Raw genomic sequence first — 14,408 nt, forward strand, 5'->3', positions numbered from 1 at the left:
GGGTGTTTGTCGGGGCAGGCCCCGCTCCGGGCGGCGGGGTGAGGCCGCGGCGCCCGGCGGAGGAGGCCGCCTGCTCTCCCCGGAGGGGGTGGGGGAGGGAGGCGCAGCTGCTGGCGCGTCGGTCCCGCCCGGCTGCCGCTGCCTGGAGGAGGAGGAGACTGGCGCTGGCCGGAGCTGCGTTTGGGCAGGGGCTGCGCAGGGCACGTGGGGATCCTCCCCCCCCCCCATCCCGGCCTGCTCCTCCCCCCCGCCACCCCGGGGATCTGCCCCCCCCATCCCGGCCTGCTCCTCCCCCCCCCCGCCACCCCGGGGATCTGCCCCCCCCTATCGCGGCCTGCTCCTCCCCCCCCCGCCACCCCGGGGATCTGCCCCCCCCATCGCGGCCTGCTCCTCCTCCCCCCGCCACCCCGGGGATCTGCCCCCCCCATCGCGGCCTGCTCCTCCTCCCCCGCCATCCCGGGGATCTGCCCCCCCCATCGCGGCCTGCTCCTCCCCCCCCGCCATCCCGGGGATCTGCCCCCCCATCCTGGCCTGCTCCGCCACCCCGGGGATCTCCTCCCCCCGCCATCCCGGGGATCTGCCCCCCCATCCTGGCCTGCTCCGCCACCCCGGGGATCTCCTCCCCCCGCCATCCCGGGGATCTGCCCCCCCATCCTGGCCTGCTCCGCCACCCCGGGGATCTCCTCCCCCCGCCATCCCGGGGATCTGCCCCCCCATCCCAGCCTGCTCCTCCCCCCCCCTGCCATCCCGGGGATCTGCCCCCCCCATCCTGGCCTGCTCCTCCCCCCCCCCGCCACCCCGGGCATCTCGTCCCCCCGCCATCTCGGGGATCTGCTGCCCCCCCCATCGTGGTCTGCTCCTCCCTCCCGCCACCCCATGGATATGCCCCCCCCATCGCGGCCTGCTCCTCCCCCCCCTCCCGCCACCCCGGGGATCTGCCCCCCCCATCGCGGCCTGCTCCTCCCCCCCTCCCGCCACCCCGGGGATCTGCCCCCCCCATCCCGGCCTGCTCCTCCCCCCCCCCGCCACCCCGGGGATCTGCCCCCCCCATCCCGGCCTGCTCCTCCCCCCCCCCCGCCACCCCGGGGATCTGCCCCCCCCATCGCGGCCTGCTCCTCCCCCCCCCGCCACCCCGGGGATCTGCCCCCCCCCATCCCGGCCTGCTCCTCCCCCCCCGCCACCCCGGGGATCTGCCCCCCCCATCGCGGCCTGCTCCTCCTCCCCCCGCCACCCCGGGGATCTGCCCCCCCATCGCGGCCTGCTCCTCCCCCCCCCGCCATCCCGGGGATCTGCCCCCCCATCGCGGCCTGCTCCTCCCCCCCCCGCCATCCCGGGGATCTGCCCCCCCATCGTGGCCTGCTCCTCCTCCCCCACCATCCCGGGGATCTGCCCCCCCCATCGCGGCCTGCTCCTCCTCCCCCGCCATCCCGGGGATCTGCCCCCCCCATCGCGGCCTGCTCCTCCTCCCCCGCCATCCCGGGGATCTGCCCCCCCCATCGCGGCCTGCTCCTCCCCCCCCCCCGCCATCCCGGGGATCTGCCCCCCCATCCTGGCCTGCTCCGCCACCCCGGGGATCTCCTCCCCCCGCCATCTCGGGGATCTGCTCCCCTCCCCTCCCGGCCTGCTCCTCCCTCCCCGCCACCCCGGGGATCTGCCCCCCCCATCCCAGCCTGCTCCTCCCTCCCCGCCACCCCGGGGATCTGCCCCCCCCATCGCGGCCTGCTCCTCCTCCCCCGCCATCCCGGGGATCTGCCCCCCCCATCGCGGCCTGCTCCTCCCCCCCCCCGCCATCCCGGGGATCTGCCCCCCCATCCTGGCCTGCTCCGCCACCCCGGGGATCTCCTCCCCCCGCCATCTCGGGGATCTGCTCCCCTCCCCTCCCGGCCTGCTCCTCCCTCCCCGCCACCCCGGGGATCTGCCCCCCCCATCCCAGCCTGCTCCTCCCTCCCCGCCACCCCGGGGATCTGCCCCCCCATCCCAGCCTGCTCCTCCCCCCCCTGCCATCCCGGGGATCTGCCCCCCCCATCCTGGCCTGCTCCTCCCCCCCCCGCCACCCCGGGCATCTCGTCCCCCCGCCATCTCGGGGATCTGCTGCCCCCCCCATCGTGGTCTGCTCCTCCCTCCCGCCACCCCGGGGATCTGCCCCCCCCATCGCGGCCTGCTCCTCCCCCCCCCCCGCCACCCCGGGGATCTGCCCTCCTCCATCCCGGCCTGCTCCTCCCCCCCCCCGCCATCCCGGGGATCTGCCCCCCCCATCCCGGCCTGCTCCTCCCCCCGCCATCCCGGGGATCTGCCCCCCCCATCCTGGCCTGCTCCTCCTCTCCCCGCCACCCCGGGGATCTCCTCCCCCCGCCATCTCGGGGATCTGCTCCCCTCCCCTCCCAGCCTGCTCCTCCCCCCCGCCTCCCCGGGGATCTGCTCCCCTCCCCTCCCGGCCTGCTCCTCCCCCCCGCCACCGCGGGGATCTGCCCCCCCATCCCGGTCTGCTCCTCCCCACCCCCCGCCACCCCGGGGATCTGCCCTCCTCCATCCCGACCTGCTCCTCCCCCCCCCCGCCATCCCGGGGATCTGCCCTCCTCCATCCCGGCCTGCTCCTCCCCCCGCGATCCCAGGGATCAGCCCCCCCCCATCCTGGCCTGCTCCGCCCTCCCCCCCGCCACCCCGGGGATCTCCTCCCCCCGCCATCTCGGGGATCTGCTCCCCTCCCCTCCCAGCCTGCTCCTCCCCCCCGCCTCCCCGGGGATCTGCTCCCCTCCCCTCCCCATCCCGGCCTGCTCCTCCCCCCTCCCGCCACCCCGGGGATCTGCCCCCCCCCATCCCGGCCTGCTCCTCCCCCCTCCCGCCACCCCGGGGATCTGCCCCCCCCATCCCGGCCTGCTCCTCCCCCCCGCCACCCCGGGGATCTGCCCCCCCATCCCGGCCTGCTCCTCCCCCTTCCCGCCACCCCGGGGATCTGCCCCCCCATCCCGGCCTGCTCCTCCCCCTTCCCGCCACCCCGGGGATCTGCCCCCCCATCCCGGCCTGCTCCTCCCCCTTCCCGCCACCCCGGGGATCTGCCCCCCCATCCTGGCCTGCTCCTCCCCCCCCCGCCACCCCGGGGATCTGCCCCCCCATCCTGGCCTGCTCCTCCCCCCCCCCCCGCCTCCCGGGGATCTGCCCCTCCCCATCTCATCCTGCTCCTCCCCCCGCCACCTCGGGGATCTGCCCCCCCCATCCTGGCCTGCTCCTCCCCCCGCCATCCCAGGGATCTGCCCTCCTCCATCCCGGCCTACTCCTCCCCCCGCCATCCCGGGGATCTGCCCCCCCCATCCCGGCCTGCTCCTCCCCCCCACCACCCCGAGGATCTGCCCCCCGCCCCAATCTGGCCTGCTCCTCCACCCCAATCCGGCCTGTTCCCCCCTCTCCCCATCCCAGGGATCTGCCCCTCCAATCTCGGGCTGCTCCTCTCCCTGTCTGGGGATCTAATCCCCCACCCCCGCCAACCCCGGGCTGCTCCTCCCCCCGCCCGGGGATCTGCCCCTCCCTGTGCCTGGGGATCTGCCCCCCATCCCCCTTTCCAGGGATCTGCCCCTCCTTCTGTCCCAGGATGAGCCTCCCCCCCCCCCCCATCCCAGCCTCCGCGCCCACCCCTCCCCCGCGCCATCCGGGCCTGCTCCTCCCTCTGCCCCGGAGGTCTTCCCCCCACATCCTGGCCTGCTCCTCCTCCCACCTGGGGATCTCTCCCCCCATCCTGGTCCGCCCTTCCCTCCATGCACCTCCCTCTGCCCCTGAGGATTTCCCTCTCCTCTTGGCCTGCCCCTCTCCTGCCTGAGGAGCCCTCTGGTTCCTCCACCATGATCCCGACCCAGCCCCAACTCTCCTGCTTGAGATTCCCTTTACCCTCCCCCATCCTGCTCTTCTCCTTCTCCTCTGTCTGGGGATCCCTCCTTCCTCCCCCCCGCCCATCCCTCCCTCCCCATGATCCCAGTCCAGCTCCTCCTCTCCAGTCTGGGGATCCCTCTGTCTCTCCCTCTGCCATCCTAGCTTGCTCCTCCTTCTGCCTGGGGATCCCTTTGCTTCCCCCCCCCCATACCAGCCTGCTGCTCCTCCCCCTCCTCCTGGGGATCCCTCTGCCCCCCCCCCCACGTGATCCTGGTTTCCCCCTCCCCCTGCCTGTCTGTGTTTATGTTTCCCTCTCCCTCAGCTCAGCCCTCTCCCCCTCCATTCTGGCCCCTGGAGGTCTTTCTGCTCCCGCCCCCCCCAATACCAGCCGTCTTCCTCCCCTTGCCTGGGGGTCCTTCTGCTGCCTCATCACAGCCGAGCCCCCTCCCTCGATCTCAGATCCCCCATCCTTCTGACCCCCATACCTGAGGATGTCTCCCATGCCCCTGCCCAGCGCCCCCTCCCCATTTGTTGGGAGGAGTTTCTGGGCTCTCTGACTTATGGGTCTGTGAAAAGGGGCCGGGCTCCCATTATTTCCCCCTGTCTCTGGGGTTGGCCTTCCTCTGGGTCCCCCTTCCCACAGGGGAGAGGAGGAAGAGGACAGGAGTTCAGGGTGGGGTCCTCTGCATTGTGCATAGAGACGAGGGTGGGGGCATGGCTAGACCTTCAGAGTCCCACTCCTCCATGCTCTAGTGCTTCCCTCAGCTGGAGGAAAGCAGGGCCCTTGGACGCCTTGCCCCATCCCTAACCTACCCAGTCTTTTGGCAACACGATGCAATTTTTCCGGGGTGCAGATAGCTGAGTTCTCCTGGCTCTTGTTGTGATTGGGGAAAGGGTCCTTTTTTAATTCGGAGAAGAGGTTTCAGCTCCACCGTTGGGATGGTCCGGAGACCAGGGAGGACAAGTTTTCTGCAAGCGGAGTTTATAGCTCTGGTTTCCATTTGATTTTAGAGTGAAGCTTGGTTGATTTAAGGTAGATTGAGAGGCAGCAGGAGAGACCCAAAAAGGGATCGCCCTAGGGTCAGACAGGTGGAGAATGAACGGAGAAGCCGATTGCCCTACAGACTTGGAAATGACAGCTCCCAAGAATCAAGGTGAGAGCAGCCCTGTTGCCCAGGCTTTCCCCCTCTGGATGGGATCTGTGCTTTGAGATCTTCTGTGTGTACCCACCCCCCAAAATCCTGCAAAGATCTAAGCCTATGAGTAATCCCAATGAGACTACTTACGTGTGTGTGTGTAGGTAAGTACTTGTATGAGTCTTTCTAACAGCGTTTAAAAATTAGAAAGGTGCCTTCATTGTGATGTAATAAAATGTACCTAGCAGTTAGAGCAAATCCAGAATCCATACATGGAGTTGACCTTCAGACCATGCTTTCTGCTAGTCCTTTCCTGGGGCCGCTCAATACAATTATTTAACCTTTAAAGGGGCCACTAAAACCGACAGAGTTAAGGCTGATGCTCCAGCCCCACTCCGTGCAGTTGTGGATGTAGAAAGGGGCGTGGCTGACTAGTTTATGGATGCCAGTCAGGAAATTCAAAATCGAGGCCAACTTTGATTGATTGGGTGTCATGATTGTAACGTTCGAACAAAACATACGGGATCCGATCCATACCTGACATGATCGAGTGCAGCTTCATTGACTTTGCTGGAGTTGCAGCTGTTCACATTGGGGCTGGATTGACTCAAGTCTCCACGTAGAGTCCCCCAGTTCCTAGGTAATCCAATTTTCAGTTTGGGGTGTTTTTTTTTTTTAAAAAAAAAGTGGTTTTAGCCCCACACACGTACAAATCTGAGTAGAAAAAGGTGTGTTTGGATAGCCCTTAGCACAGTGTGAGCCTGGGCCAGGACTAGCGCTCCTGGGCGCTACGATACCGCAAATAAATAATAATAATTCTCATTGATACGGTCAGAATCAGGCTCCCTGTGTTAATTTTGCCCTGAAAATGGCTGCCTTGAAGCGCTTTAAAAAGCTCTTGGAAAAACATAAAGACCAATACTGGACCCACTCCCACCACGAATGATGAAAGAGCCGACTCCCATCCATTCCTTGCACAAATACCCAAGGCTCCCTGTGAATCCTGGGGACTAGAAGGCTGCCAAATCAGAGCCCAGAAGATAGAGTCATGGAAGATCAGATCCCATGCTTCAGGGTGTGGATCATCACATGTAGGGAGCTGCAGAAATTCTCCCTGCAAAACACACACACCCACCCATCCACGGCAGCCCATGTACATCATTGCTTAGTTGGCCGCTGCATTCCGTCGAAGCATCTGATATAAGGCCCAGTTTGCTCTGGGGTGGTGGATCTGATGACATAACAACACAAAATGCATATTAATGAGCCATGCGGGTCTGTCGGGTAGCTCATTTGATTAACTATAACAGGTGTAGTGCGGCTGTGAAAGGGAAATTGTCAAGGTTGGACAGACACAGAATTTAGCCGACCTTAAAATCACATACACACACACAACCCTTCTCCCCGTCAGTCTGCCACCAAAATGGAGGTGAATGGAGGCTAACTGGGGAATGCTTTGAGGGGAGATTCTGCAGCAACAAATCTAAGGGGCGTGCAGGGACTTGGGGACGTACAAAGATCCTGCTTTCTGAACCAAATATGCCCTGGTATAATCAGGTAAGTTTATTTCAATGCCCTAGTAGAATCAGGTGCATTGATTTCAGTGGAATTGCGTGCATTTACACAAAGACTGGTGTTGGGTGGTTGAGAGGAGCGCAGGATTTCTGTAGTTTCCATCAACTGGCCGTTCCCAAGAATGGAGCAGGGAAATCCATTACGGTGCACCCCGGAAGCCAGATGCAAGAGGTACATGTGAGGTCGGCTTAGGCCTCACTATTGTCCTGTTAACGTCTGCTGTGTGATATTAAGGACCGTGGTTGGCTCTTTGCGTAAAACTATTGACGCTGATGGGTGAAGATTGAAAGCAGTATATGAATGTAAATGTTACCTTGATCTGGAATATGGAGTCTAACCAATATATTTTAACGTGTAATTGATTAAAATGGTAGGCAAAGTTCACAGCTGTTAATTTTTCAAATGCTGACGAGATCAGATTGTGAACAGCCAATGTTTAGGATGGCCAGCTCTGAAAATCTCAGGAGATCTGAACTTTTAATTCCCTTTAATGTTCATGGGAATTAGGTGTCCTTATCCCATACAGGGCTTTGCAAACCTCAGTTTTATCCCATGTTGAGGGTAAAAATTCTGCAACCCTTCACTTAAAATCAAAAGCCTTCGAAAGGTGAGCTGCATAGTGGAAGGTGGTTTTGAATTGAGGGTCTGATCAAGCTTTCACTGAAATCAGTAGGCAGCTTCCCCACAGGCTTTGAGTCAGACCTGAAGTACAAATCTTAGAATATAGAAACAACATAGAAGACTTGGCAGAGAAATACCAAAAACCCGTGTGCTTGTTTTCATATCTTTACTTGCACCCTTTGTGAAAATCCAGACTCCTCCAGGATTTGCTGGGCATGCCCAGGAATGCAACTTTGTGGACAAAGTGGGACTTCCATAAGATTTCCAGTAGCTGTGATGTCCCAGAAACTTCCGTTTACTTGTTGCATTTAGTCTGTTTAACTTTACTGTAGAGATAGATATTTAATTAACGTTTTCTTCCCTATAAAAACTCCACGGCCCCCCTAGGCCACAGCAACTGGTTTTCTGCCTATAAAAGCCAGGGCCGGCGTTAGGGGGCAGCAAGCAGGGCAATTGGCTGGGGCCCCCACACCACAGAGGGCCCCACAAAGCTAAGTTGCTCAGGCTTCAGCTTCAGCCCCAGGTGGTGGGGCTTGGGACAAGCAGGGCCTTGGCTTTCTGCCCTGGGCCCCAATGAGTCTAATGCTGGCCCTCCTGGGTGGCCCCCCCTAAAACCTGCTCACAGCCCCCCGGGGGGCCTCGGACCCCTAGTTGAGAACGGCTGATCTGGACCATCCCTGGCGGGGGCTTGTCTAACTTGTTCTTAAAAACCTCCAATGACAGAGATTCTGCAACCTCCCTAGGTAATTTGTTCCAGTGCTTAACCACCCTGACAATTAGACCTTAGGAAAAACTTCCTAACTTATAAATCTCCCTTGCTGCAATTTAAGCCCATTGCTGCTTGTCCTGTCCTCAGTGGTTAAGAAGAACAATTTATCACCCTCCTCTTTATAGCAACCTTTTGCGCACTTAAAGATTTTTATTGTGCCCCCTCTCTGTCTTCCCTTTTCCAGAGTAAACAAACCCTGTTTTTTCAGCCTTTCCTCATAGGTCCTGTTTTCTAGACCTTCTGTCATTTTTGTTGCCTCTGGATTTTCTCCAATTCGTCCACATCTTTCCCAAAGTACGATGCCCAGAAGTGGACACAATATCCCAGCTGAGGCCTTAACAGAGTGGAAGAATTATCTTGTGTCTTGCTTACAACACTCCTGCTAATACATCTGAGAATGTTTGCTTTTTTTGCCACAGTATAACACTGTTGACTCTCATTTAGTTTGTGATCCCCTATAACCCCCCCCCCCCCCCGATCCTGTCCTGCCGTACTCCTTCCTAGGAAGTCATTTCCCATTTTGTATCTGTGCCAGTGATTATTCCTTCCCACTTGAAGTACTTTGCATTTGTCCTTATTGAATTTCTTCCTGTTTATTTCAGATTATTTCTCCAGCTTGTCAAGATAATTTTGAATTCTAATCCTGTCCTCCGAAGTGCTTGTAACTCCTCCTAACTTAGTATTGTCCATTAAGTTTATAAGTGTGCTCTCTATGCCATTATCCACATGATTTATGAAGATATTGAATAGTACGGACCCAGGACAGATCCTTGTGGGACCCTACTTGATATTCCCTTCCAGTTTGACTGTGAATCATTGATGATTACTCTCTGAGTACAGTTTTCCCAACCGATTGTGCACCCCCTTAGAGATGGTTCGTACAGGCTGTATTTCCTTAGTTTGCTCATGAGAAGGTTGTGTGAGACAGTATCAGAAGCCTTACTAAAGTTAAGTTGTATCAGGTCTACCGCTTTCTCCCCCCCCCCCCCCCCCCCCAGCCTCAAGGACTGTTACCCTGTCAAAGAAGGGTATTAGGTTGGTTTGACATGATTTGTTCTTGACAAATCCATGTTGACTCTTACTTACCGCCTTGTTATCTTCTAGGTGTTTACAAACTGATTGTTTGATTATTTGCTCCATTATCTTTTGGGTACCAAAATTAAGCTGACTGGTCTGTAATTCCCTGAGTTGTCCTTATTCCCCTTTTTATAGCTAGGTGCTATATTTGCCCTCTAGGATCTCTCCTGTCCTTCATGAGGTCTCAAAGACAATTGCTAATGGCTCAGAGATCTCTTCAGCCAGCTTCAGAGATCTCTCCATAGATTCAAGGGGACCATTTCTGATCATGTGGTCAGATCTCCCGCATAACCCAGTAGTTCTGTGCGTGTGTTGATTGCTGAGAGAAACAACCAAGGAAGAGAATGACGTTTAACTGTCTGCTTCTCCAGGGTGCACTCTCTCCCAGTTTTCATTCATGTACGTCCTCACTTTGAGCTCTGAATCCAAACCTGCCTTCTTGTGAATCGCATGTGGGTTATGCAGTCCATTTACCCGCGTCAAGGGCCAGCGCTCACGAAAGCGGGAGTTAGAATGGAAACGGCCACTCTTAAAGCAGTGGCTTCAGAGCGCACGGGTTAGCCTGCAACACACTGCTCTCTGCAGATGTGGATAAGCGAGGCCCCTGTTATATTGTGGGGGGGGGGGGTGTTGGAGGTCTGCTCCCCACCGCACGCAGAGCAGCTCTTCATCTGCTGAGGCTGTGCATTGTAGCCCCTGAGCGTTGATGTCTCCCTCACCCCCTGCTCTCTGGGGCGCTCAGCTGGGATCACTCTATAATGCTTAGATTTTTCAAGTCAGTATTTGCAGGCCTCTTTTCAGGGCCTGGGGAGGGGATGGGGGAATTGCTTGGGTTGGTTCAAGGGCGGGGGGGTGGGATAAAACTGAGCAAAGGAAAACGTGGGCTGAATGTCAGGAAGAAAACCCGTAAGTAGTGGGATCTCGGTGCCCCAGAGCCATTCCCCAGGGACCCGCATTACATGGGTCTTTTTCCCCTTTGGCTCTGACTTCTGTCAGCCGAGGTGCTGTGGGAGCATTAGAAACAAACCTTCCAAGCTCCTAGCTGTGCATTCTGCCCGGCCTCTCAGCTGCCCCCTTCGCCTCCCTCCCTGGGAGCTTCCTGCTTCTTCCAGCGGGCAGCATGCAGGTTTGGTGATTGCCCCCCTACGCCAGCCGGCTGCTGCTGAGCATCTGCCTGGCAGTGCAGTAACACAGAGCAACGGGGCTGGCCCTTAGACAGTCTTAGCGGGGGAGTGGAATTTATCTCTGTCCAAGGGGCAGAGGGGAGCCAGTTTGTGCCTCCCCTATTCAGAAGGCTGCAAGGGCAGGTTCCGGTTGCTCTAACTGGTGTCCCGTGGAGCTTTGCAGGGTGCAGAGTAGCCGGGTTGTGAGAGTGCCATGGTCCCGATGCTCCTCTAGAACTGCCCCTGCACCCCGTCCTCCTGTGCAGCTGGCTCTGCTCCAGCCATAGGGGCTCCCTGCACTGGGGGACCACGACTGTGGACCTCTGCTAAGCTCTAGTATGGCATAAACTGAGCTCTTCCGAGCCTCTGGAAGTGCTGTAGCCATGGCTTTCCAGTGCCCCTAGGCCTCCCTTTTTAATTTGGGGGAGGCTTCCCAGGTTTGCCAGCCTGCTGTGCAGAGAGAGCTAAAAACATCCCTTAGAAAGAGAACATTCTTGCAAGAGGCCATCAGGTAAAGTCTTGCCTTATTGCGTCAAAGAAACAGCCCTCAGCCCTTGCATAGCAATAGCTACCAGCTTGTCTGCTGTGGCTTTAAAACCAAAAAAAACCCCTCTGGCTCATGCCGAGTGAAATTTTGGCCTGAGCTGGGAAGTTTTGGCCTTTAGAAGAGGATGGAAATATCGCTGGTGATCACCCTAATCACCCAGTCCAGTCTGTCTGCATTACAGTGGAGAATTGCCTGCTGGGATCTGTAGTCTCTGCATGCTGGGCTGCTGTTCTAAAGGGGAGGCTGGTTGCAAGCAGCAGCTGGTCAAGTCTGGGTGCTGGGGTGCTATCCTGCTTGTGGCTGTGTTGGGTTAAAGGGCTGGAGCTCAGTAAAAAGCTTCCATGCAGAGCTGTGTGTCCTCCAGCCTCAGGGAGGGCCAGCTGGCTGCGATACAGTTTCTATCATTTGTTTTCTTCCTTGCTCAGACTGTTGGTCCCAGGAGGACATGCTGACCCTGCTGGAGAGCATGAAAGGCAACCTGCCCTCCAACGACGGCAGCAAATTCAAAACCACCGAGTCCCATCTGGATTGGGACAAAGTGGCCTTCAAGGACTTCTCTGGCGAGATGTGCAAGATGAAGTGGATGGAGATCTCCACCGAGGTAACCTCCACGCGTTTGACGTGACGACCGTGGACTCTCTCCTGAAGCTCATGCTATAGGGTCAGGGCTTTGTGTAGCACAGGGGAGTGAGTGGACTGAACAGGGGCGTGGGAGCCAGGAATCCCGAGTCCCCTTCCTCACCCACCTAAACAACCAAAGTCTGATTACCCGGCCTCAAGACTTGGGTTTTTCAATCATTTGTGTTAACTTTCTCCCCCAGCTCTGGTTCAGCCAGTGGCTTGTTGTGGGCAAGTCCCTTCCCCCACTCTTTGCCCTATGCCCCTCTGCAGAGGGGGGATGACACTGACCTGTCTCCCAGGGATGCTTGCGGGAGGGCTCAAACCATGAGCCACAGCATTATTATTGAAGTGTCGAGGGTTGTAGGGTTTAGCATCAAAGCATTCGGCGCTGTACAAATCGCAACGTTGCGACCTCCCCCCCCCGCCCCCCACGGCTTGTGATCTGTCGATCTATTATCACCGTGGCGCTGTTTGATCTGTCGTCGGAACTGATCCCTGCTTATTCTTGTAGGTGAGGAAATTCCGAACGCTGACAGAACTGATCATGGATGCTGAGGAACATGTAAAGAATCCTTACAAGGGCAAAAAGCTCAAGGTAGGTAATCAGGACGGGGCCAACAAATGGGGTCTCGTCTTCCACCCTGTCCAGGCTGGGGGATCTCAGCAGGGGGCAGCAGAATTGCCTTAACCATCGTTTGGAGGAGCGGGAGTTGTCTTCTGTACTGGAGTCCAGTAAAATGCATCACATATCAAGTCTCCCATATGTGATATTCTCTGGCAGGGAAATAGACTAGCTGATCTACTGGGCCATTCCAGGGCTAACTCTGTGGGGAAAATTTTGCTTCATTCTGACAGATAACACTGACGTGCTTCCCAGGGCGTGGAGGATTAGTTAGCTAAAGTTTATAAAGCCCGTTGGAGGTGGAAAGCTCTGGGCAATAGCCACATATGGTGACCATGTGAACTACGTACAACAGGCATGGGTGTGTTGTTGATAACCTGTGTCTAAGTTTAGAGCAGAGGGCTGCGAATTGGCTCTGGGAGGCAATGTGGTCTAGTGGCTACAACACAAAATGGGAGTCAAGACTCCCGGGTTCTAATTGACTCTCAGCGTGCGTCAAATCACTTCCCCATTTTGTGCCTTAGTTTCCTTTTCCCCATCTTAAAATGACAATAGTACCCACCTCACGAGAGGGGCCGTGAGGCCTAATTAGTGTGTGTAAATGGTTTTGGAGAGCCTAGGGGAGCTCCTTGTGGCCTTGATAAATCTGAAGGATTGTTATTTATCTGTCTTAGGTACTCGTATGGGTCCCATTACCATAGCACGGAGCACCTCACAGCCTGCTGTGTGTGCATCCTCACAACCCCCGTGAGGCAGGGCAGTGCTATTCTCCCCTCTCCCTCGTCACAGATGGGGAACCGAAGCACAGACAGACTAAGTGACTTGCCCAAGGTCTCAAAAGGGGTTTGTGGCAGAGCCAGGAACTGAACCGGGTCTCCCAAGTCCCAAGCTGGTGCCCGAACCATTGGGCCATCCGTCCCCTTACAGGCACATGGTGTGCATAGGGATGTATTTTTTTAATTGTCCTCTCTCCCTCAGAAACACCCCGATTTCCCCAAGAAGCCCCTGACACCCTACTTCCGCTTCTTCATGGAGAAGCGAGCCAAATATGCCAAGCTGCACCCTGAAATGAGCAACCTGGATCTGACCAAAATCCTGTCCAAGAAATACAAGGAGCTCCCCGAAAAGAAAAAGGTACGTGAAGCTACAGAATGTGGGATTTGGGAGCTTCTCTCTCTTAGGAGCTGATCCTGTGATCCATGCAGCCAGATCCCCCTGTAGTCAGTTTTGGGGCAGGGAGGGGGCCTGGACAGGCTCTGGAGTCTGCCCACGCAGGATTAGGGTTCAGGTGGGCCACAAGTCCTTAGGACAGGGCATGTTCAGGGAGGTAGTGTGACCTGCTGGATCGAATACTGGGTTGAGACACGGGAGCCGTGGGTTCTATTCCTGGCTCAGCTGCTGGCCTGCTGGATCACGTTGGGCAAGTCACGTCACTGCTCTGTGCCTCGGTTTCCCCCGTCTGTACAATGGGGATAATGACACTGACCTCCTTTGTAAAGCGCTTTGAGATCGTTGAACGAACAGTACTATAAAAAGAGCTAGGTGGTATTATGTGTTTAAACCTTTTGTGCTCTTAAGATTCCCTTCCTTTCCCCCCAAGCACTCGGTATTTCCTAGAATTTGGGATCTGTGCAGTGCTGGGGGGAGGGTGTATGGTGAGGAGATGGGTGGTATCCAAGCTCCACCCCCTAATTTTTCCACTGAAATAGTCGGCAGTAAAACGGTTACAACGTTAATTGATCCTCATTAGGCTTCAGGGATAAATGTGCGCCCGGCACTCCTCAGCCAGAGCTCTGGGTCCAGGCTGCCCCTCTGGGGACTCAGTGACACTGCCCTGCTCTAGGTCCCCCGGGGAAGGTTTGCCCTGCAGTCGGAAGAGGTTAGGAACTGACCTGTTGCTGTGACAGTTTAAGATCTTTACGTGAAATGTTGGCTCCACCCAAGAGGTCAGCCCTGGCTCAATCCATGACCCAGCGGCCGCCCCAACCCCAGCGGTCACCCACCCGGCTGGGTCAGACGTTCCATTGGGGTGACAGCTGCATGCGCCGTTCGCTTTATGTTCAAGCCCTAACCTGTCCCCGCAGACGCCTCGGCGCTAAACTGCGTATCGACGTGACGTGGGACAGCTATAAACGTCCCCTCCGACTACCTGGTGCCAGGGCCTTGTGGCCTGAAACCAGGCCGCGGTCTGTTTTGCTGTAGACAGTGGCCAGGTTGGGATCTTCCTGTCGCTTCCCAGGGCGTTCGGTGCCCCATAGGATGAATGGGATTTGTGCATCTAACCCCCCTTAGGCAGCTTGGAAAATCTCAACCCCTAGCTGCCGTTTCTGGATCCGATCCTGCAGGTCCTGCGAGCCCTGAACTCCTATGGACCCCTGTAGAAGCCATGGTGCTCAGCACTTTGCAGGGGTCAAAC

The 14,408-nt window shown here is 57.8% G+C and overlaps 1 protein-coding gene across 4 annotated transcripts in view; it reads left to right on the forward strand.

Moving 5' to 3' along the window:
• The window catches only part of UBTF (upstream binding transcription factor), a 30,179-nt gene that overhangs the window by 2,401 nt on the left and 13,370 nt on the right, over positions 1-14,408 (forward strand). For all 4 annotated transcript variants that reach the window (XM_077806372.1, XM_077806371.1, XM_077806374.1 and 1 more), the window contains 4 exons: positions 4,873-5,015; positions 11,175-11,350; positions 11,882-11,965; positions 12,971-13,126. In XM_077806372.1, coding sequence (XP_077662498.1) covers positions 4,958-5,015; positions 11,175-11,350; positions 11,882-11,965; positions 12,971-13,126 — 474 coding nt within the window. In that variant the 5' untranslated portion in view covers positions 4,873-4,957. The remainder of the gene's footprint in view (positions 1-4,872; positions 5,016-11,174; positions 11,351-11,881; positions 11,966-12,970; positions 13,127-14,408) is intronic.

Source organism: Eretmochelys imbricata, chromosome 27, assembly GCF_965152235.1.
Source record: "Eretmochelys imbricata isolate rEreImb1 chromosome 27, rEreImb1.hap1, whole genome shotgun sequence".
Lineage (NCBI taxonomy): Eukaryota > Metazoa > Chordata > Testudines > Cheloniidae > Eretmochelys > Eretmochelys imbricata.